The sequence below is a fragment of the Pongo pygmaeus genome, chromosome 6, assembly GCF_028885625.2.
Source record: "Pongo pygmaeus isolate AG05252 chromosome 6, NHGRI_mPonPyg2-v2.0_pri, whole genome shotgun sequence".
Taxonomy (NCBI): domain Eukaryota; kingdom Metazoa; phylum Chordata; class Mammalia; order Primates; family Hominidae; genus Pongo; species Pongo pygmaeus.
Window position 1 is genome coordinate 8,912,838 of NC_072379.2, and position 21,861 is coordinate 8,934,698.

At 40.4% G+C, this 21,861-nt stretch overlaps 1 protein-coding gene across 3 annotated transcripts in view; it reads right to left on the reverse strand.

Annotated features, from left to right (window-relative positions):
• Nucleotides 1–21,861, reverse strand: part of LOC129041699 (cytochrome P450 3A7) — a 50,487-nt gene that overhangs the window by 7,849 nt on the left and 20,777 nt on the right. The window contains exons 11-13 of one of the 3 annotated variants that reach the window (XM_054497200.2): nucleotides 21,221–21,447; nucleotides 19,610–19,772; nucleotides 17,180–17,371 (exon numbers count right to left, since the gene is read on the reverse strand). In XM_054497200.2, coding sequence (XP_054353175.1) covers nucleotides 17,276–17,371; nucleotides 19,610–19,772; nucleotides 21,221–21,447 — 486 coding nt within the window. In that variant the 3' untranslated portion in view covers nucleotides 17,180–17,275. Of the gene's footprint in view, nucleotides 1–17,179; nucleotides 17,372–19,609; nucleotides 19,773–21,220; nucleotides 21,448–21,861 lie in introns of those variants that run through there. The other 2 variants (XM_063668148.1, XM_054497201.2) reach the window with 2 other exon arrangements.

Consider the following 21,861-nt stretch of genomic DNA (forward strand, 5'->3'; position numbering starts at 1 on the left):
ACCACAGTGCAATCAAACTAGAACTCAGGATTAAGAAACTCACTCAAAACCGCTCAACTACATGGAAGCTGAAAAATCTGCTCCTGAATGACTACTGGGTACATAAGGAAATGAAGGCAGAAATAAAGATGTTCTTTGAAACCAACAAGAACAAAGACACAACCTACCGAATCTCTGGGACACATTCAAAGCAGTGTGTAGAGGGAAATTTATAGCACTAAATGCCCACAAGAGAAAGCAGGAAATATCCAAAATTGACACTCTGACATCACAATTAAAAGAACTAGAAAAGCAAGAGCAAACACATTCAAAAGCTAGTAGAAGGCAAGAAATAACTAAAACCAGAGCAGAACTGAAGGAAATAGAGACAAAAAAAAAAATACCCTTCAAAAAATTAATGAATTCAGGAGGTGATTTTTTGAAACGATCAACAAAATTGATAGACCGCTAGCAAGACTAATAAAGAAAAAAAGAGAGAAGAATCAAATAGACACAATAAAAAATGATAAAGGGGATATCACCACCCATCCCACAGAAATACAAACTACCATAAGAGAATACTGCAAACACCTCTATGCAAATAAACTAGAAAATCTAGAAGAAATGGATAAATTCCTCAACACATACACCCTCCCAAGACTAAACCAGGAAGAAGTTGAATCTCTGAATAGGCCAATAACAGGAGCTGAAATTGTGACAATAATCAATAGCTTACCAACCAAAAAGAGTCCAGGACCAGATGGATTCACAGCCGAGGTACAAGGAGGAGCTGGTACCATTCCTTCTGAAACTATTCCAATCAATAGAAAAAGAGGGAATCCTCCCTAACTCATTTTATGAGGCCAGCATCATCCTGATACCAAAGCCTGGCAGAGACACAACCAAAAAAGAGAATTTTAGACCAATATCCTTGATGAACATTGATGCAAAAATCCTCAGTAAAATACTGGCAAACTGAATCCAGCAGCATATCAAAAAGCTTATCCACCATGATCAAGTGGGCTTCATCCGTGGGATGCAAGGCTGGTTCAACATATGCAAATCAATAAATGTAATCCAGCATATAAACAGAACCAAAGCCAAAAACCACATGATTATCTCAATAGATGCAGAAAAGGCCTTTGACAAAATTCAACAACCCTTCATGCTAAAAACGCTGAATAAATTAGGTACTGATGGGACGTATTGCCAAATAATAAGAGCTATCTATGACAAACCCACAGCCAATATCATACTGAATGGGCAAAAACTGGAATCATTCCCTTTGAAAACTGGCACAAGACAGGGATGCCCTCTCTCACCACTCCTGTTCAACATAGTGTTGGAAGTTCTATCCAGAGCAATTAGGCAGGAGAAGGAAATAAAGGGTATTCAATTAGGAAAAGAGGAAGTCAAATTGTCCCTGTTTGCAGATGACATGATTGTATATCTAGAAATCCCCATCGTCTCAGCCCAAAATCTCCTTAAGCTGACAAGCAACTTCAGCAAAGTCTCAGGATACAAAATCAATGTACAAAAATCGCAAGCATTCTTATACACCCATAACAAACAAGCAGAGAGCCAAATCATGAGTGAACTCCCATTCACAATTGCTTCAAAGAGAATAAAATACCTAGGAATCCAACTTACAAGGGATGTGAAGGACCTCTTCAAGGAGAACTACAAACCACTGCTGAATGAAATAAAAGAGGATACAAACAAATGGAAGAACATTCCATGCTCATGGGTAGGAAGGATCAATATCGTGAAAATGGCCATACCGCCCAAGGTAATTTATAGATTCAATGCCATCCCCATCAAGCTACCAATGACTTTCTTCACAGAATTGGAAAAAACTACTTTAAAGTTCATGTGGAACCAAAAAAGAGCCCACATCGCCAAGTCAATCCTAAGCCAAAAGAACAAAGCCAGAGGCATCATGCTGCCTGACTTCAAACTATACTACAAGGCTACAGTAACCAAAACAGCATGGTACTGGTACCAAAACAGAGATATTGATCAATGGAACAGAACAGAGCTCTCAGAAAGAATGGCACATATCTACAACTATCTGATCTTTGACATACCTGAGAAAAACAAGCAATGGGGAAAGGATTCCCTATTTAATAAATTGTGCTGGGAAAACTGGCTAGCCATATGTAGAAAGCTGAAACTGGATCCCTTCCTTACACCTTATACAAAAATTAATTCAAGATGGATTAAAGACTTACATGTTAGACCTAAAACTGTAAAAACCTTTGAAGAAAACCTAGGCAATACCATTCAAGACATAGGCATGGGCAAGGACTTCATGTCTAAAACACCAAAAGCAATGGCAACAAAAGCCAAAATTGACAAATGGGATCTAATTAAACTAAAGAGCTTCTGCCCAGCAAAAGGAACTACCATCAGAGTGAAAACACAACCTACAGAATGGGAGAAAATTTTTGCAACCTACTTATGTGACAGAGGGCTAATATCCAGAATCTACAATGAACTCAAATAAATTTACAAGAAAAAAACAAACAGCCCCATCACAAAGTGGGCAAAGGATATGAACAGACACTTCTCAAAAAAAGACATTTATGCAGCCAGAAAACACATGAAAAAATGCTCATCCTCACTGGCCATCAGAGAAATGCAAATCCAAACCACAAGGAGATACCATCTCACACCAGTTAGAATGGCGATCATTAAAAAGTCAGGAAACAACAGGTGCTGGAGAGGATGTGGAGAAATAGGAACACTTTTACACTGTTGGTGGGACTGTAAACTAGTTCAACCATTGTGGAAGTCAGTGTGGCGATTCCTCAGGGATCTAGAACTAGAAATACCATTTGACCCAGCCATCCCATTACTGGGTATATACCCAAAGGATTATAAATCATGCTGCTATAAAGACACATGCACACATATGTTTATTGTGGCACTATTCACAATAGCAAGGACTTGGAACTAACCCAAATATCCAACAACGATAGACTGGATTAAGAAAATGTGGCACATATACACCATGGAATACTATGCAGCCATAAAAAAAGAAGAGTTCATGTACTTAGTAGGGACATGGATGAAACTGGAAACCATCATTCTCAGCAAACTATCACAAGGACAAAAAACCAAACACCGCATGTTCTCACTCATAGGTGGGAATTGAACAAAGAGAACACATGGACACAGGAAGGGGAACATCACACTCTGGGGACTGTTGGAGGGGGGTTGGGGGAGGGATAGCATTAGGAGATATACCTAATGCTAAATGATGAGTTAATGGCTGCGGCACACCAACATGGCACATGTATACATATGTAACAAACCTGCATATTGTGCACATGTACCCTAAATCTTAAAGTATAATAATAATAAAATAAAATAAACTTCTGTCTCATTGATCTGTCTAATATTGACAGTGAGATGTTAAAGCCTCCCATTATTATTGTGTGGGAGTCTAAGTCTCTTTATAGGTCTCTAAGGACTTGCTTTATGAATCTGGGTGCTCCTGTATTGGGTGCATATATATTTAGGATAGTTAGCTCTTCTTGTTGAATTGATCCCTTTATTGTTATGTAGTGGCCTTCTTTGTCTTTTTTGATCTTTGTTGGTTTAAAGTCTATTTTATCAGAGAATAGGATCGCAACCCCTCCTTTTTTTTTTGCTTTCTGTTTGCTTAGTAGATCTTCCTCCATCCTCTTATTTTGAGCCTAGGTGTATCTTTGCATGTGAGGTGGGTCTCCTGAATACAGCACACTGATGGGTCTTCACTCTTTATCCAGTTCGTCAGTCTGCGTCTTTTAATTGGGGCATTTAGCCCATTTACATTTAAGGTTAATATTGTTATTTGTGAATTTGATCCTGCAGTTATGATGTTAGCTGGTTATTTTGCCCATTAATTGATGCAGTTTCTTCATAGCATCGATGGTCTTTACCATTTGGCATGTTTTTGCAGTGGCTGCTAGCAGTTGTTTCTTTCCGTGTTTAGTGCTTCCTTCAGGAGCTCTTGTAAGGTAGGCCTGGTGGTGACGAAATCTCTCAGCATTTGCTTGTCTGTAAAGAATTTTTTCTCCTTTACTTATGAAGCTTAGTTTGGCTGGATATGAAATTTTGGGTTGAAAATTCTTTTCTCTAAGTATGTTGAATATTGACCCCCAATCTCTTCTGTCTCGTGGGGTTTCTGCTGAGAGATCTGCTGTTAGTCTGGTGGACTTCCCTTTGTGGGGAAGCCGACCTTCCTCTCTGGCTCCCCTTAACATTTTTTCCTTCATTTCAACCTTGGTGAATCTGACAATTATGTGTCTTGGTGTTGCTCTTTTTGAGGAGTATCTTTCTGGTGTTCTCTGTATTTCCTGAATTTGAATTTTGGCCTGCTTTGCTAGTTTGGGGAAGTTCTCTTGGATAATATCCTGAAGAATGTTTTCTGACTTGGTTCCATTCTCTCTGTGACTTTCTGATACACCAGTCAAATGTAGATTTGGTCTTTTCATATAGTCCCATATTTCTTGGAGGCTTTGTTCATTTCTTTTCACTTTTTTTTCTCTAATCTTGTCTTCTCACTTTATTTCATTAGTTTGATCTTCAAGCACTGATATCCTTTCTTACACTTGATCGAATCAGCTATTGAAGCTTGTGCATGCATCACGAAGTTCTCATACCATGGTTTTGAGCTCCGTGAGGTCATTTAAGGTCTTCTTGACACTGTTTATTTTAGTTAGCCATTCATGTAACCTTTTTCCAAGGTTTTTAGCTATCTTGTGATGGGTTAGAACATGCTCCTTTAGCTTGGAGAAGTTTGCTAATACCGATCTTCTGAAGCCTACTTCTGTCAACTCATCAAACTCATTCTCTGTCCAGTTTTGTTCCCTTGCTGGCGAGGAGCTGTGATCTTTTGGAGGAGAAGAGATGCTCTGTTTTTTGGAACTTTCAGCTTTTTTGCTCTGGTTTCTTCCCATCTTTATGGTTTTATCTATCTTTGGTCTCTGACGTTGGTGACCTACAAATGGGGTTTTGGTGTGGATGTCCTTTTTGTTGATGTTGATGCTATTTCTGTCTGTTAGTTTTTCTTCTAACAGTCAGACCCCTCAGCTGCAGGTCTTTAGGAGCTTGCTGGAGGTCCTCTCCAGACCCTGTTTGCCTGGGTATTACCTGCAGAGGCTGCAGAACAGCAAATATTTCTGCCTCATCCTTCCTCTGGAAGCTTCATCCCAGAGGGGCACCCGCATGTTTGAAGTGTCTGTCAGCCTGTACTGGAAAGTGTTTCCCAGTCAGGCTACAGGGGAGTCAGGAACACATTTGAGGAGGCAGTCTGTCCGTTCTCAGAGCTCGAATACTGTGCTGAGAGAACCACTGCTCTCTTCAGAGCTGTCAGACAGGGACATTTAAGTCTGCAGAGGCTGTATCCTGTGTTTTGTTCTACTATGCCCTGCCCCCAGAGGTGGAATCTACAGAGGCAGTAGGCCTTGCTGAGCTGTGGTGGGCTCCACCCAGTTCGTGCTTCCAGGCCTCTTTGTTTACACAGTAAGCTACTCAAGCCTCAGCAATGGCTGACATCCCTCCTCTATCAAGCTGCAGCATAGCAGGTGGATCTCAGACTGCTGCACTAGCAGTGAGCAAGGCTCCGTGGGTGTGGCACCTGCCGAGCCAGGCATGGGAGGGTATCTCCTGGTCTGCCTGTTGCTAAGACTCAGTTGGAAATGCAGAAATCACCTATCTTCTGCCTCAGTCTTGCTGGGAGCTGCAAACTGGAGCTGTTCCTATTCGGCCATCTTGGAAGTGCTTCCCTTGATTAATATTTCAAATGTACTTAACCCTGCCTCTAACTGGGGCTGAAAACAGTTGAATCCAATGAAATCAGACTTGCTGGCAGTTAGAGGAAGCTTATTTGGAGACATCATAAGGGAAAGGAGAGAAAACAGAGGAGGTATTTGAAATGGGAAATTTAAAATCACTCTTGAATTTTCTCAAAGTGTTGTCGATACTGAATGACTTATCGTTGTGTATAAACTAAGTAACTCCTTGTCTTTCTGATGCCTTTTTACTTTTTCGTGTATTGTCTCTAAAATCTCATAAATCCTTGAATGATCACCTCCAGGGGCACGTGGGGAAACTGAGGCTGAGGGAAAGAGAGTGAGTGTCAGAAGGGAATGCACAGTCTTTTATCTCTGTTCATCATCCTTTTCATTTATTTCATGAGCTCGCTCTAGAATTCTAGCAGAATTAGAAAGTTAGAGACATCAGGGACCTCTTTTAGTCTAGCACATTTAGATAAGTCTGAGGCATGTTGTTGAGTGAGAAAAGGAGTGAGTGACAGAATGACAAAGTGGACTCACTTTCCAGTTTTCCAGCTTCACATGGAAGTTCTAAGAAAATGTCCCCTCTACACATTGGACACAGCAAATTACAACACTCGCTCAGCGTTTTCACTGAAACTGAAAAACAAACTTTCCTGTTTCTACATTTCAGGGTTGATGTTTTAGCTATGCAAACAAAGGTCCCAGGAATGTTTATCTTGGGGGTACATCTACTAAAGAACTGACCTAGAAAAGGTGGTGGAGAAATTATTGCTTTTGCAAAGGGAAAAAATATGAAATTCCTGGGCAGTAATTAGACAACAAAGCCCTCACTTGGAAGAATTAGAATCAGGGAAACAAGCCTCAGGTATGCAGGAAAGATGATCTAAGCCAGAGAGCTGACTACTGCTGCTGCTGGCCCTGTGGAGATGAGCTCATAATTTTCCATCCAGGGGCCAGGCCCTAGACACAGCATCAGACCAGGTTAGGCACAAAGGCTCGGCCAAAGTTCACAGTCCATGTGGCACATATGACATTTTTTTCAGCAAAATTAAATATTGAATAATTTCATCAAATTATCACCTTTCTAGTGATTTTGCAAGTGATTCTGCCTTTGTATAAAAAAAAAAACCCACAAATTCATTTTGTGCTTAAATATCTGAGTTTGATAGACACCACTATCTCATCTCAGTTATATCCACTCCCTGCTCAGACTCACCCATAAGGTGCAGCCTTTGAAATAAAAGAAGTAAAGCAGAACCCCTTTGTTCTGACTCCCAAAGCTGCAAAAGATGTCATGGGGAGTAAGAGCTGGGGTACAGCCATGGAAATACCTTCAGGGGATTTAGCATTTTTTAGAGAGTATTCAAGCAAGTGCAAATGACCCAACGGTAAATACTTGATCTCCCTAATAAAGTGAGTTTCAAAGCTGTCCAGGAGGTAGTGAAAAAAGGCTACTCCTGAGCTCTTGCTATAGAGAGGAAAGTTTGACTCTCATGTACACAGATAGCAAGCCACAACTGGGGGCTCCTTTTCCTACTCTTAATACTAACTAAATATGACTGTACCTTCCTGGGAACCTACATGGGGCAAAAGAAATATATTCTTTATGGTGCTCACAAAGTCGCACATCAAGTTCTAAACATCAGGTTGCCGATATACCTGAGATTTGGGCTGTTCAACTGAGGCAAACCTGAGGTTACTGAGAGTTAGCAAGAGAGTCCCGGGGTAAACCTTGCCATGCTCTGGGTGATGCCTACACACTGTTTCTGAAAGTGTAAGACTTCAGACCTTCCCCCTGAGGAGAAGCATTTTTACTGATGGAACTAAACTGCTCTCTCCAATCATTAAGAAGCAAAAGAGTGAGCTCAAAAACACTCATCTTACGGTAAGAAAAAATATTTCCCAAAAAAGGCAGAGGTGTGGGCCCTGGAATTCCAAGCTTCTTAAAAAGTCCATGTGAATGGGCTCCATATCTACAAAGTGAAACAGAAATCAGATCTCAGGGATTGTGACTTTATAGATATGGGGGCTGGTGAGTCACTGACTGAGGAACTGGAATGCTCAAGAGAAGGAGGTAACATTAAGGCAATAAATGATAACAGTAACTCCGATGGCAATGATTATATTTGTTCATCAAGTCCTTTCCCGCCTCCACCATGAGACCCCAAAAAGTCACAATGATTAGCTGAAAGCAGCAGAAGTCTTTATGGTCACAATCCTGGAATGAATACTTAATAAATGTCCTCAAACGTGAGTGCTCCTCAGAGGTTCAGGCAGGAATTCTTCCAGGGCACTTCATTCCCTTACATCTATTTAGTAAGTGGACTCTTCCGTGATTTGAGGATTCTCATCCTAGGTAGAAAGGGTGACTTTTTTTTTTTTTTTTTTTTTTGGTCTTCTGCAGTGATGCTGAGATTTTGCATCACTGCATCCACTCAGTCACAGAGGGTCACTGAGAGCCTATGGTGACCCTGTCTTTAGAATTGTGAAGAGTCTTTTATGCTTTCCTTTCCCTCTAAGCTCTGACCCTGTTTTAGGATCTAGCCCTTCTTAAACTGTCATTCATAGAGAGGTGTCAAAGGAGTCACAGAGTCCTTATTTCTACAGACTGACAACTGTGCTGAAGGCTTCCATTGGCCTCGTAGAAATACGAGCACCTTTCAGCTACACCTCAGTCTCTGTGGCCAGATGATCTGGTTGATTTGCGCTATTGGGGAGGATGATTGACTCATATTTCCCTGAATGACAGTGTGCAGAAGAACCACAACTTAAAGAACCAATTTCCAGGACATTCCTCCTCTTGTGGAATCTAGCCTTCCAACTGGTGATATTCACCTGATAAGCACAGTGCCAGTGATATGGTCTGAATCTGCCCCTACCCAAATCTCATGTTGAAATGTAATCCCCAATGCTGGCGGTGGGACCTGATAGAAGGTGATTGTATCTTAGGGGCAGTTTCTCATGGTTTCATACCCTTTGGGTATTGTCCTCCTGACAATGAGTTTTTTTGAGATCTGGTGGCTTAAAAGTGTGTGGCACCTCCTTCCCACCCTCTCTTGCTTCTGCTCCAGCCATGTAATATCTGCCTGCTTCTCCTTCACCCTCTGCCATGATTATAAATTTCCTGAGGGCTCCCTAGAGGCAGAAGTCGCTATGCTTCCTGTACAGCCTGCAGAACCATGAGCCAATTAAATCTCTTTTCTTTATAAATTACCCAGCCTCAGGTATTTCTTTACAGCAATGTAAGAAGTGACTAATATATCCAGACATGCTCACTTTTTTCAAGGCGATCAATCACAAAGCAGTCAGTTTATTGCCTCTGCACATCAAATATCTCTGTAGGAAAACCCATTAAGGCTGCTGCTCCTTATGGCAGGCCTGCTTGCAACTCATCTTTGATGGGTCATATATGGACTCCCCCAACTGAGGGTTCTGGATCTCTGAAGACCTTCCCAGTCTGATGTTACTGAGGGGTGGAAGACTGGAGGAAGAAGAAAGGCTGATGGAAGAGGTCGCCAGCCATCAATTCAACTGTGAATCTCTGGGACCACAAGGTTGGTCCCAGAGAGGCAAATTAGGAAAATGCAGCTGAAAAGTATGGTGTATATAAATGGATCCATGTGCCTCATGTGTGCTTTCAGCTGAAAGGCAGGCACCTTCTAATGTTGAAGTACCTTCCTGTTGATAGCAAAAGGTACAGTATTCCACATAAGTAACCATAAAATGTTCCAGACAGTTGAATTAAGACCTTGTTTTCTCTTCTATAACGGGTAGCACTTAAGGCAGTATAGGTTCCAAACATTCTGTACAAATCCAGTGACTCTGAATATATGTGGTAAAATACAACTGAGAAATGGCATGGAGGGTCGTGTTTGGAGGACCCAGCAGAGGCAGCATGTAGTGAATTTGGATCCTTGCCCCAGAACAGTTAGTGGAAGCGTGTGCACCATCTACTGAAACCAGAGTGGCCTTGGGTTTTCCCACTCCTGTTTCTTTTGTTGTCACAGCCGTGGAAAATCAATGACACTAATCTCTGCTTCTAAACTTTCTACAAGTTACATGATCTCTCAGGCCAGGACCAACTATTGAGTTAATGTGTCAGCAGCATTGGCCCCCAAGGAAAGATCTAGGTGAGTGTCTAGACTCACATGGTTCCATGTCAAGGCAGAGGCTGTGCTGGGCAAACTGTTTAGTTTCTTTCCAGCTCTCCTCTGTTTAGTAGAGTAATGCTGCCTTCGGTTCCAGTGAAGAGGCTAACAGAAAAGCCAGTCATCTATTGCATGTAATAGTGTTGGTCTAAGGAGGGCATGGTCTACACTATAGCTTCTGACTCCTGGGCTGCACCAGCATCGTCTAAGGTTAAGGTATTGTCCACTTGGCTGCCTGAGTCTGTAGTGACCGCCCCACAACATGGCAGACCACACACAGAGTGACACATTTGATGTCCCTGTGTCCAGGCTTGAAGCAGATGAGATGCCAACCTGTTTGCCCTTTGAGTGACCTCCACTAGGGGGCCAGGACCCATGAATATCTCTTTGGAGTTCTACCCTGAGGGATGAGGAATATTTTCTCACTTCATACGGATCCTACCTGGATGACTTTGCTATCATCACTGGCTCACAGTATTGCTTACTCCCCTGCCTGACAGTTTAAGATAACCTGCTAAGCAGGTATATTCACAAAGGAGGTATCAAACGGTCAGGCATGTATATTTAAAAAGACATATGCAGTCTTGTCTTAATGATATACATTCATTCATTAGACTCATATTCCTGACATTATTCTGGAAAGGTGACGTTATTTTACACACATTTATTGTCACAAATACTGAACTAACAGCCCTCTTTTATCATCCAGAAGGAACATGCTGGAAACAGTCTATCTACAAAAAATTCTGGTTTAAAAATGAATGAATTTAAACTGTATCAATTCATTTTAAAATGTTAGAAAATGGAAACTATGTTACCACAACTCACTGAATCCCTAAGCTTTCTGTGAAAATAATTAAAATGAAGTTCATATTTTCTATTTTCATGTCATTGTGGTTCTCTGCTCTTAATAAAAGTCAAATTGAGGTAGAAGTTAATGTGACAGATGGAGCCTCCACTACCCACAGTGGAAAGTAACTCTTCTCTCCACCTGCTCTAGGTTGCCAGAAATTCCACCAGTGAGAGGGTTCATCCTCCTGTACTGTAACATAAAGGGGAAAAACTGTAAAATCCAAATCGGCTTTCACAGCTCCTGCCTTTTCAGGCTGCTAGCAGATTCCCATTAGGTGAGAAACAAAGCTCTATATTAATCCTAGCCTCCCATTAGGTGAGAAACAAAGCTCTATATTAATCCTAGCCTCCCATTAGGTGAGAAACAAAGCTCTATATTAATCCTAGCCTCCCACAGACTGGAGGAAAAAGATTAAAGCAAAGAATACATCTTTGAAACTTCCTCCAAGTGTACGTTGCTCTAGAGATTAATCATTGCAAAGTAAATAGTTCTGTGTATGACAGGGTGGAGGAGTGAGTCATAGGAGGGAGGGGATGTTTTGGGACATGGCACAGGAAAGAGGGAAGAGCCAGGGGACAGCTTCCCATGAAGTCTTGGTGTTCCCCGGTGCGTTATGTAAATGATATCCTGGGGTGGAAGTTAGGGGAGCAGGAACCACCAGGTCCACAGAGGAAAAACCTCTACACATCCCTTCCAGCAGACAGAGAACCCAGAAAACAAAGGTAATGAGACAAAAACCAAAGCTGCTCCCTCCTGCCCCCAAGAAACCCCAGAACCTGGGAAGGAGATGAGGATCACACTCCCCATCATGTTCAGCAGTTTGTAATCTGCCTTTGCTGGGTTTTCATTGATTAGTATAGGTCCAATCTAAGCTAATCAAATCATTCCCACTACCAAATGCTATCCCCAAACCCTCCTAGTCACCAAAATGAGAAGGTAGCTGGGACAAATCCTTATTTATGTCTTCATAAATCTGCATAAGATCAATAATACCCTCTATGTGTTTGTAGCATCCAACAATTAAGCTACTCCTCCTTGAACATCTCTTTTGGTCTTCAAAACAGATAAGGGAACAGGGGCCTGAGTAGCACCCCAAGTCCAAGTTAACAGAGGAGAGGAATCTAGACAGTTATTGACAGATAGAGGAGCACCAGGCCGACAGCCAGAAGAAGCCAGGTTTCCACTGCCAAACTTGGGATGAGATCCATTGCCACTTTCCTTCTTCAACTGTCTCCTCTGAGTCTTACATTCAGCTGCGTGCTGCTGTTTGCTGGGCTGTCGGCCTGGAGCATCCCTGCCCTGCACAGCAGTCTTAGGTCAAGCTGCTGAAACTTTTATGTGCTAGAGAAGGAGGCAGGGCTGCAGCTGCAGCCAGTAGTAAAGAATCTCACACACCCCTTTGCTGACCTCCTTTGAGTTCATATTCTATGAGGAATTATAAACAACGTAATCAGTGCTATCAGGGAGTCCAAGGAATCTGAGTTCTTATCAGAAACTGAAGTGGAGCCATTGGCATGAAATCTCTTAAATCTCCTCTCACCTGCCCTTTTTTCCATGGCTGTCCTCATTCCAGAATACTTGAAATCCATCCCCACAAGCCACAACTTCAGATCTTTACTCATGCAATTCTCTGTCCCTGGAGTGTACCTGTGCCCCCTAGATGACTCCTACACATCCTTCGAAGCCCAGCCAGACAGACCCCTTCTGTTAAAGTCTTTCCTTACCAACCTCCTCACACAGATGTAACCATTTCCTCCTCTGGTGCCTCCTGTCCCCCTCACACAGTCCTATTGTCCTATTTCCTCTCTACCACCATTGTGGGTTTCTGTGCCTGTTTCCCTTAGCAGAGGTGAGTTCCTCAAGGGCACAGTCTGGTATTATTTACTTTCATGACCCTGGGCCCTAGCAGGGTACTGTACACATGGTGGACGACCAGAAATGTTGGTGGAGTTGACTTGGGTGGGATTGCTGGGCCCTTGTGTGTCATCCCCTCTGAGTCTGTGGTGATAGCAATAGACTAATGGTTGCTTGGGACTCAAATGCAGCCAGCACTGTTTCCCAACTAATGCAATTGGTCTTGTTCTGCAAAGGAAAATAATAGAAGTCATGTTCTGCCACTTAATTCCTCAGAAGGTTACATACATGAAGAGACTTACCTGTTGAGAGTTGTACTGAATGTGTCAAGGAAGATACTATGTATCAGAAAAACACCCAACCACCCTGTGCCTCTCACCTATTCATTCCTGTATTAAAGCATTCATCATGTATTTTAACGGCTGTGCTCCCAGTACTTAGGGTACAAAATTGACTAAGACCCAGACATTAGCTCAATTGTTTTGATTTGTAGATCCCACAAATAAGTGAGAACATGCAATGTCTGTCTTTCTGTGCCTGGCTTATTTCACCTAACATAATGACCTCCAGTTCCAGCCATGTTATTACAAAGAACAGGATCTCATGCTTTTTTCATGGCTGAATTGTACTCCATTGTATATAAGTGAAGTACTCTCTTTATCCATTCATCTGTTGATGGACACGTAGGTTGCTTCCAAATCTTGGCATTTGTGAATAGCGGCTATTGTGAACATGGGAATGAAGATATCTCTTCAATATATGGATTTCCTTTCTTCCAGGTTTATACCCAGCAGGGGGATTTCTGGATCTTGTGATAGCTCCATTTCAATGTTTTGAGGAACCTCCAAACTGTTATGTATAGTGGTTGTAATAATTTACACCAACAGTGTACAAGAATTCCCTTTTCTCCACATTCTCGCTGGCATTTGTTATTGGCTTTCTTTTGAATTAAAACCATTTTAGCTGGGGAGAGATGATATTGTAGTTTTGATTTGCATTTCTCTAATGATCAATGATGTTGAGCACATTTTCATATGCCTATGTGGCATTTGTATTTCTTCTTTTGAGAAATGTCTGTATAAATCTTTTGCCCATTTTTTGATTATTAGGATTATTAAATTTTTTCCAAGAGTTGTTTGTGCTCTGTGTATATTCTGGATGTTAATCTGTTGTCAGAGTGTTTGAAAATATTTTCTCCCATTCTGTGGTTTGGGTCTTCACTTTGTTGATTGCTTTCTTTGCAGCACAGAAGCTTTTTAACTTGATGTGATTCCATTTGTCCATTTTTGCATTGGTTGCCTGTGCTTGTGGGGTATTACTTCAGCATTTTTTGTTCAGACCAATGTCCTGAAGAGTTTCCACAATGTTTCCTGTAGCAATTTCATCATTTGAGATCTTAGATTTCAGTCATTTTTTTTGAGACAGAGTCTCACTCTGTTGCCCAGGCTGGGGTGCATTGGTGTGATCTTGGCTCACTGCAACCTCCGCCTCATGGGTCCAAGTGATTCTCCCACCTCAGCCTCTTGAGTAACTGGGACTACAGGCATGCACCACCATGCCCAGCTAACTTTTGTATTTTTTGGTAGAGACGGGGTTTCGCCTTATTGGCCAGGCTGGTCTTGAACTCCTGACCTCAAGTGATCTGTCTGCCTCTGCCTCTGAAAGTGCTGGGATTACAGGCATGAGCCACTGCGCTTGGCAGATTTCAGTCTTTAATCCACCTTGATTTGATTTTTGTGTCTGGTGAGATATAGGGGTCTAGTTTCATTATTGTGCATATTGATATCCAGCTTTCCCATCACCAGAGGAGACCGTCTTTTCCCCAGTGTATGTTCTTGACAACATTGTTGAAAATGAGTTCACTGTAGGTGTGTGGATTTGTTTCTGGGTGCTGTATTCTATTTCATTGGTCTATGTGTCTGTTTTTATATAAGTACCATACTGTTTTGGTTATTATACCGCTGTAGTATAATTTGAAGTCAGGTAATATCATTCCTCCAGTTGTTCTTTTTGCTGAAGATAGCTTTGGCTATTCTGGATCTTCTGTGGTTCTATAGAAATGTTAGAATTTTTTCTTCTATTTGTTTGAAGAATGTCATTGGTATTCTGAGGGATTGCATTGAATCTGTACATTGCTTTGGGTAGTGTGGACAGTTTTAACAATATTGATTCTTACAATATGTAAACATGGAATATCCTTCTGTTTTTGTGTCTTCTTCAATTTCCTTCATCAGTGTTTTACAGTATTCATTGTAGAGATCTCTCTCTTCTTTGATTAAGTTAATTCCTAGGTATTTAGTTTTATTAGTGGCTATTGTAAATGAGGTTACTTTTTTATTTTTGCCAGATTGTTCACTGTTGGCATATAGAAATGCTGCTGATTTTGGTATGTTGATTTCATATCCTGCAACTTTACTGAATATGTTTATCAGTTCTAATAGTTCTTTGGTGGAGTCTTTAGGTTTTTGCAGATATCATTTGGAAATAATTTGGAATTATCATTTGGAAGTCTTTTTCAAATATCATTTCCAAACATTACGTGGAAATCATTTGAACATTTTCTTGCTTCCTGGCACAAAATGTGTCCTAGGCTTGTCTTGAACATTCTTTACTTATTTGTTTATTTATTTGTTTATTATTTTTTATTATTATTATACTTTAAGTTTTAGGGTACATGTGCACAATGTGCAGGTTAGTTACATATGTATACATGTTAACCTGGCCCTGGAATCAGGCATTTCTCTAAAGAGCTCTGGTTCCCTTCAGTGGAAAATGGTATTCATAAGCCAAGATCTTGGCACTAAGTGTGCTCATTGCTATTGAAATGTCATTGTTACCTAGCCCTATCAGTGGAGAGAACTAGGAAATATATGGGGTTTTTTTTTGTACACATACACAAACACATGTATACATTTACGTCTATCTACCTATCTGTCATTGATCTGTTATCTATCTATTACCTATCTACCCATCTGTCTATCTAGAAGGGTATGAGTATACACGAATACATCCACTCCAATCTAATTTCATAGGATTCATGCTAGTTTTCTCCTTTTCTGAATCCGTGACTCCCTTCTGCAAAGGTGAGAAGCCTGGCTTCCATCATCCTTAATATATTTACTTCTTTGATCAATCCCCTTTATGTAGCCAAACCTCGTCCATCCCTTTCCACTCCTGGATGCCCTCCTGACCTTGTGTGGGTTCTCCATGCCATATTTAGGCTATGGCTGCTCTTGCAGGCCACCCGTCTATGTGGACCCTTTCTCTGCTTGCTTGGACTCCCACACCCAGGCAGGCTGTTTCCATATGAACACTCACTTGGTCCCCATCCTACTTGGTCTCTGACTTGGAACCACCATGAATCTCTTCTCTACCTTAATGTGTGGCCACCATCTGGCTGCCACCCACCTAATGTCTCTAGGACTAAATTATTCAGAAAGGGAAAATAAATGAAGAAATAGGAAAAGAAAAGGAATGAGTACTTTTAGCCTTGTTGCCCAATCAATTGACCAATCAACTGTTTTTATTAAGTGTTCATTGCATTCAGACAGTTGGGAGTTGAGGATGGAATGCAAGAGATGTAAGAAAACATTTCCTGTCTCCCAGAAATATCAGGGGAGATGGGCTGAAAACATTAAATCAAAACTAATAATATAATAATGGCTTCAGTTGTATGTTACTAAATATATGTGCAACAAAAAGGCGTATATTTTTGTTTGAGATGCAGTCTCATTCTGTACCCCTGGCTGGAGTGCAGTGGCATGATCTCTGCTCACTGCAGGTTCAAACAATTCCCCTGCCTAAGCCTCCTGGGTAGCTTAGATTACAGGTGTGTGCCACCACACCTAGATAATTTTTGTATTTTTAGTGGAAATGGGGATTCACTATGTTGGTCAGGCTGGTCTTGAGCTCCTGGCCTCAGGTGATCTGCCCGCATTGGCCTCCCAAAGTGCAGGGATTACACGCGTAAGCCACTATGCCTGGTCAAAAATGTAATAATTAAACTATGAATATTCTTTCTAAGCAATGGGCAAAGTCATAGTAGATTAACTCTCACCTATGTTAATAATCAAATTGGAGTTCTGACAAAGGCCCCACATCAACAGTGATTACAATGATCTAAATATTTACTTGTTGGTTCTCAGTCCTCGGTTCTATAGTCTTCTAATTAATGTGTGGGAAGTATCCAATAATACTTTTATAAAGAGGTTTTTATTGATTTGCTTAATATAAAACTTACTATAGAATACTCCAGATATAACATGTGATATAAATGTCACTGTTCAAGCCATCAAAATAATTCTTATTTTCATTAATGATTGTGGATGAAGTTATTGAGAAATGTTTTTTCTGTTATCAGAGCTCAGGAGGAGTTAATGGTGCTAACTGGGGGTAGTGCAGATAGTCCTAGGAGAAGCAGAAAAGCCAAATCTACTTCCCCAGCACTGATTTGTTCATCTCCTTTATATTACCAGTATAACGCTCTATACAGACCATGAGAGAGCACAATGCATGTATGGAATCCTGGCTTATTTATGCAGTACATTGGATGAAGCCCATCTTCATTTCAGGGTTCTATTCACAAAGCAATTTGAGATCTCTGGTGTTCTGGGGCACAGCTTTCTTGAAGAGCAAAGCAGAAGTCCTTAGGGAAATCAGGCTCCACTTACAGTCTCATCCCTTGACTCAGCCATTAGAACAATGGGTTTTTCTGTTCGAAGAAGTCCTCCAAAGCGTAATTTCAGGGGGATCTGCAACAGTTAAACAAGCATATTGAGAAGCATTAAATAAAGCCAAAGTAGGGAGTATAGCATCAAAGTAAAAAAAAATGCATTAATGACAATAATGCTTTGTAAACATATGAAAACTACTTTGAGCATTATAAATCTTGGATTCTTTATGCTTACTCTATAAGATGTGTGAAGATTGGATAGTGAGAGCATTCATCATCTATCATTTAACAAAATATTTATGGAGCAACTATTCTGTGCCAGGCCTGACCTGAGACAAATTCATGGGAACCTGTGTTCTTTTTGATTTACATTTTAAGTAAAATGGATGAGTTTTAAAAATTTAAACCAGATTATTAGGTATAATGGTAAACTATTTTTGAAGAGTTGCATAAAGTTAATTTTGTGTATGTTGAAACTTGAAAGGTAATCCTGAGTACCTATTATACATTTTAATTATATGGACTGTCTTCAACTTCCAGAGACCAGTAATTTCCCCCAATTGAACCCATCCAGTGTAAAGATGGGAAGACACCTTCCGGAAGCATTATCGTTTTATTTTTTTAACATATTCTCTTGGTTTCCAAGGGTAGGGCAGGTGGGGAACCTCTCAATTCCTACAGTGTTTTGACTCAACATTTAGCCCCATTCTTATTGAGACACTGCTTCAGTGTTGAGGGAACACAACAGAGTGATATTCTGATCTCCATGGAGTGATGGGCAAGAAAATTGCCATGGAGATCAAGAAGTGCCAGCTTGGGACTTCCAAGGGAGTACCTTCCCCATCCCAGGTGTGCCAGAGGACCACTTTCTCTCAGGGCTGAGTCCTATGTCTGAGCACACATATGGGATAGCTACATAGCTGGCCTAAAGCCACAAATAATGTGGAATATGGAAATAATATGGAAACCATCTCTATCTTCTTCCTCTTCTATGTAGAAAGCCTGCTTAAGGTGTGGATTTGCTTAATAAATACATAAGACCTAGAAATAAGATTTATACGGTCTTGCTTAATATGAATCAATGACATCTGTTCTTTAACTTCTTCAGAGAAAAGATTCCAAATCTTTTTTAAATGTAACACCTTATCATTTAAAAATTTTCAAAAGGGATGAATATATTTTCCCTACAGACAGACATGCACATGCACATGTGCACACATGCACACACATGCAAATACATGAATGTCACTTTGTTAAAAGTTCACATTAAAAAACTTAATATTTGTATGCAAGCCAATTGACTGCATATCACTCCTTAAACATTTACCAAGTGCCCAAATGCTTGAGTTAGATGAGGTCGCTTGCAAGGCACCACTGGGATATTTTAAAAGGAATAAAATGAGAGGATACTGTTAATGGATAGGGGGAAGACATTTTTAGATACAGAGAAAATATAGAGAACAAAATTCAATGATTTAATGGCAAGTTATGAAATTATATGATAATAGTCTCCAGTAACCAATAACAGAGCAGAGGAGTAAAAGAGCTGTGGACTAGGTCGAGAAGACACCTTGGAGGAGCTTGAGAATTGAACTAGGTCTTGAAAGATAAGAACAGAATGAGGAGAAGAAAGGGAAGAAGATTAATAGAGTTATAATTGGGTTGAAAAGGATCCCAGTTGGATGGAGCTAGGCAACTGGAAGGTGAGGTCAGTAAGGATGGCCTTGGACTGTGGTAGTCCTTCATATCCAATAGAAATACTTTAAATTAGTCATTTTCCACCTTGGCTTCACATGAGAAGCAATTGGTGAGCTTTTAAAGCCACACTCTGGGCAAATTAGTTTAGAATTTCTGAGATGTTCCAGGCATCATGAATTTTTAAAGCTCCCTGGTGATTCCAATGTACAGCTAGTGGTTGGGAGCCACTGTCATGAGAAAGTTTCTACAAGTTGTGGGAAGGAAAAGCACCATTCAAAAGTCAAAACAAGATAATAATTGCACTTCACAATTGTGCAAAATACTTCCCCATCTTTCCAATCGACTTGAAACTGAATTTAAACTTTGCTCAAATTCAGGGAGACTGCAGTTAGTCATGCCATGCTAATCTACACTGACGTTACATGATGTTATTAATGCTACAGGTTTTGAATGCCAGAACTGAAGCACCCTTAAAGATCATAGATGGGTCCAAATAGATTCCTTGGCCCATAGAACAGATTATTAAAAGTTTAAATGAGTGTATTCTTTTTTAAATATATAGACCCTTCAGTTAAAATAATTCTTAATAAAACATTATTTATGCAGAAAATTGACTGACCTGTGTTTCTTTACAAGGTTTGAAGGAGAAGTTCTGAAGGACTCTGACTAGAGCAAATTTCATGTTCATGAGAGCAAATCTCATGCCAATGCAATTTCTGGGTCCATTTCCAAAGGGTGTGTATATGTAAGGATCTATGTTGTCCTTGTTCTTCTTACTGAACCTGGTTCCATATTGGTAGATATTTTAAAAGTTAAAGACATAATACCCCTAAGAGTTACATGTTAGGATTTCTTACTTAGGGCCCACCCCTCAACTAGTAGTACACAGGATACTTTTGTGGACTAGTCATTGAAATCCTGCTGTGCTTATTTTGCTATGAGAATTGTAAGCTACAGATCCTTTCTACTCTCCTTACACTATAGGAGCTTTCAGTCTTGTTGAGAGGAGATAAACAGTGTTGCAAAGAATATTTATTTCAAAACACTCAGATTATATTCAGGGTGGTGATGTGTTCACACTTTAAAAGGCACATAAATGATGAGACTGACTGATGGAAAAGTAAATTCCTCCCTTGCCTCACATTTATGTTGGTCATGAGGAAGGAGAAGAAGAAATTGTCTTGCACTATTACAAAATTGTTATTTTTTGCTTCTCCTCTCCTCTCTTGTTTTTCTAAGTCTTCTCCTTCTCCTCCCTATCTTGTCTTATCCTTCCTTCTCTTCCCCTTCTCCTCCTCCTTCTTCTCTCCATCTCTCCCTCTTTCTCCCCCACACCTCCATAGAAGAGTTTAAGTCAGATAATTTACACAGGCATATGATGCTACTGTACCAATGCAAAGCAGGATCATCACTGCTTTCTTTGTCTATCTGTTCCACTAACCTATAAATTCTTTGAAGATTAGACCCATGTTTTTTATTCAAACTTGACTCCTAAATATTTGATTATATTGAGGAAAAAATATTCATTTGTGGGACATAATAATAGCATTGTGATCATGTGTTTTTAAAAGAGTCCTTATATTTTGGACACTTATAACCCATAAGGACATAACTGATGACCTTCATTTTAAGTTGTTGGGACTGTGGGTGGCTGTAGTTTCCTTTATTATTATTATTATTATTATTATTATTATACTTTAAGTTTTAGGGTACATGTGCACAATGTGCAGGTTAGTTACATATGTATACATGTGCCAGGCTGGTGTGCTGCACCCATTAACTCGTCATTTAGCATTAGGTATATCTCCTAATGCTATCCCTTCCCCCTCACCCAACCCCACAACAGTCCCCAGAGTGTGATGTTCCCCTTCCTGTGTCCATGTGTTCTCATTGTTCAATTCCCATCTATGAGTGAGAGCATGCAGTGTTTGGTTTTTTGTCCTTGCGATAGTTTACTGAGAATGATGATTTCCAATTTCATCCATGTCCCTACAAAGGACATGAACTCATCATTTTTTATGGCTGCATAGGGGTGGCTGTAGTTTTCTTTTATCTAGTCTATGGTTTGTAAAGTGTGACAATGATCAATTTCATGATAAAAAAATCTCTTAAAAATAAAAAGACAAGCAAATGATTGTACAAGCCCATGACTGTCCTGTAGATTAAGAGAGGCAGAATATGCTTGAACCAGGCTGGTTCAGGGAGGGATCCCTTCCCAGGGGCCTTGTACCTTTCAGGAAGGAACTTCTCAGGCTCTATCCAGTACTTTGGGTCATGATGAAGAACATAGCTTGGAATCATCACCACCACCCCTTTGGGAATGAACATCCCATTGATCTCAACATCTTTTTTGCAGACCCTCTCAAGTCTCATAGCAACTGGGAATAATCTGAGTGTTTCATTCACCACCATGTCAAGATACTCCATCTGTAGCACAGTATCATAGGTGGGTGGTGCCTGGAAAGAAAGAAACAGATTTGGATAAATTGAGATTTTGAATTAACTTTTAACTCAGTCCATGCAGTACTATTGACATGTTAGAAGCTCCAGAGAATAACTCATACTGGTAAAGGATCATAGCATGCATAAAGTGTTTTTTTTTAATTTTTATTTTTTAATTTTATTATTATTATACTTTAAGTTTTAGGGTACATGTGCACAACATGCAGGTTTATTACATATGTATACATGTGCCATGTTGGTGTGCTGCACCCATTAACTCATCATTTAGCATTAGGTATATCTCCTAATGCTATCCCTCCCCCCTCCCCTCACCCTCATAAAGTGTTTTAGTAACTGTCATCCTCATTGATGTGCTCAATGGCCCACTGAGATGTCTGGAGGAGTTATGAAAGCGGGAGACATTCAGGA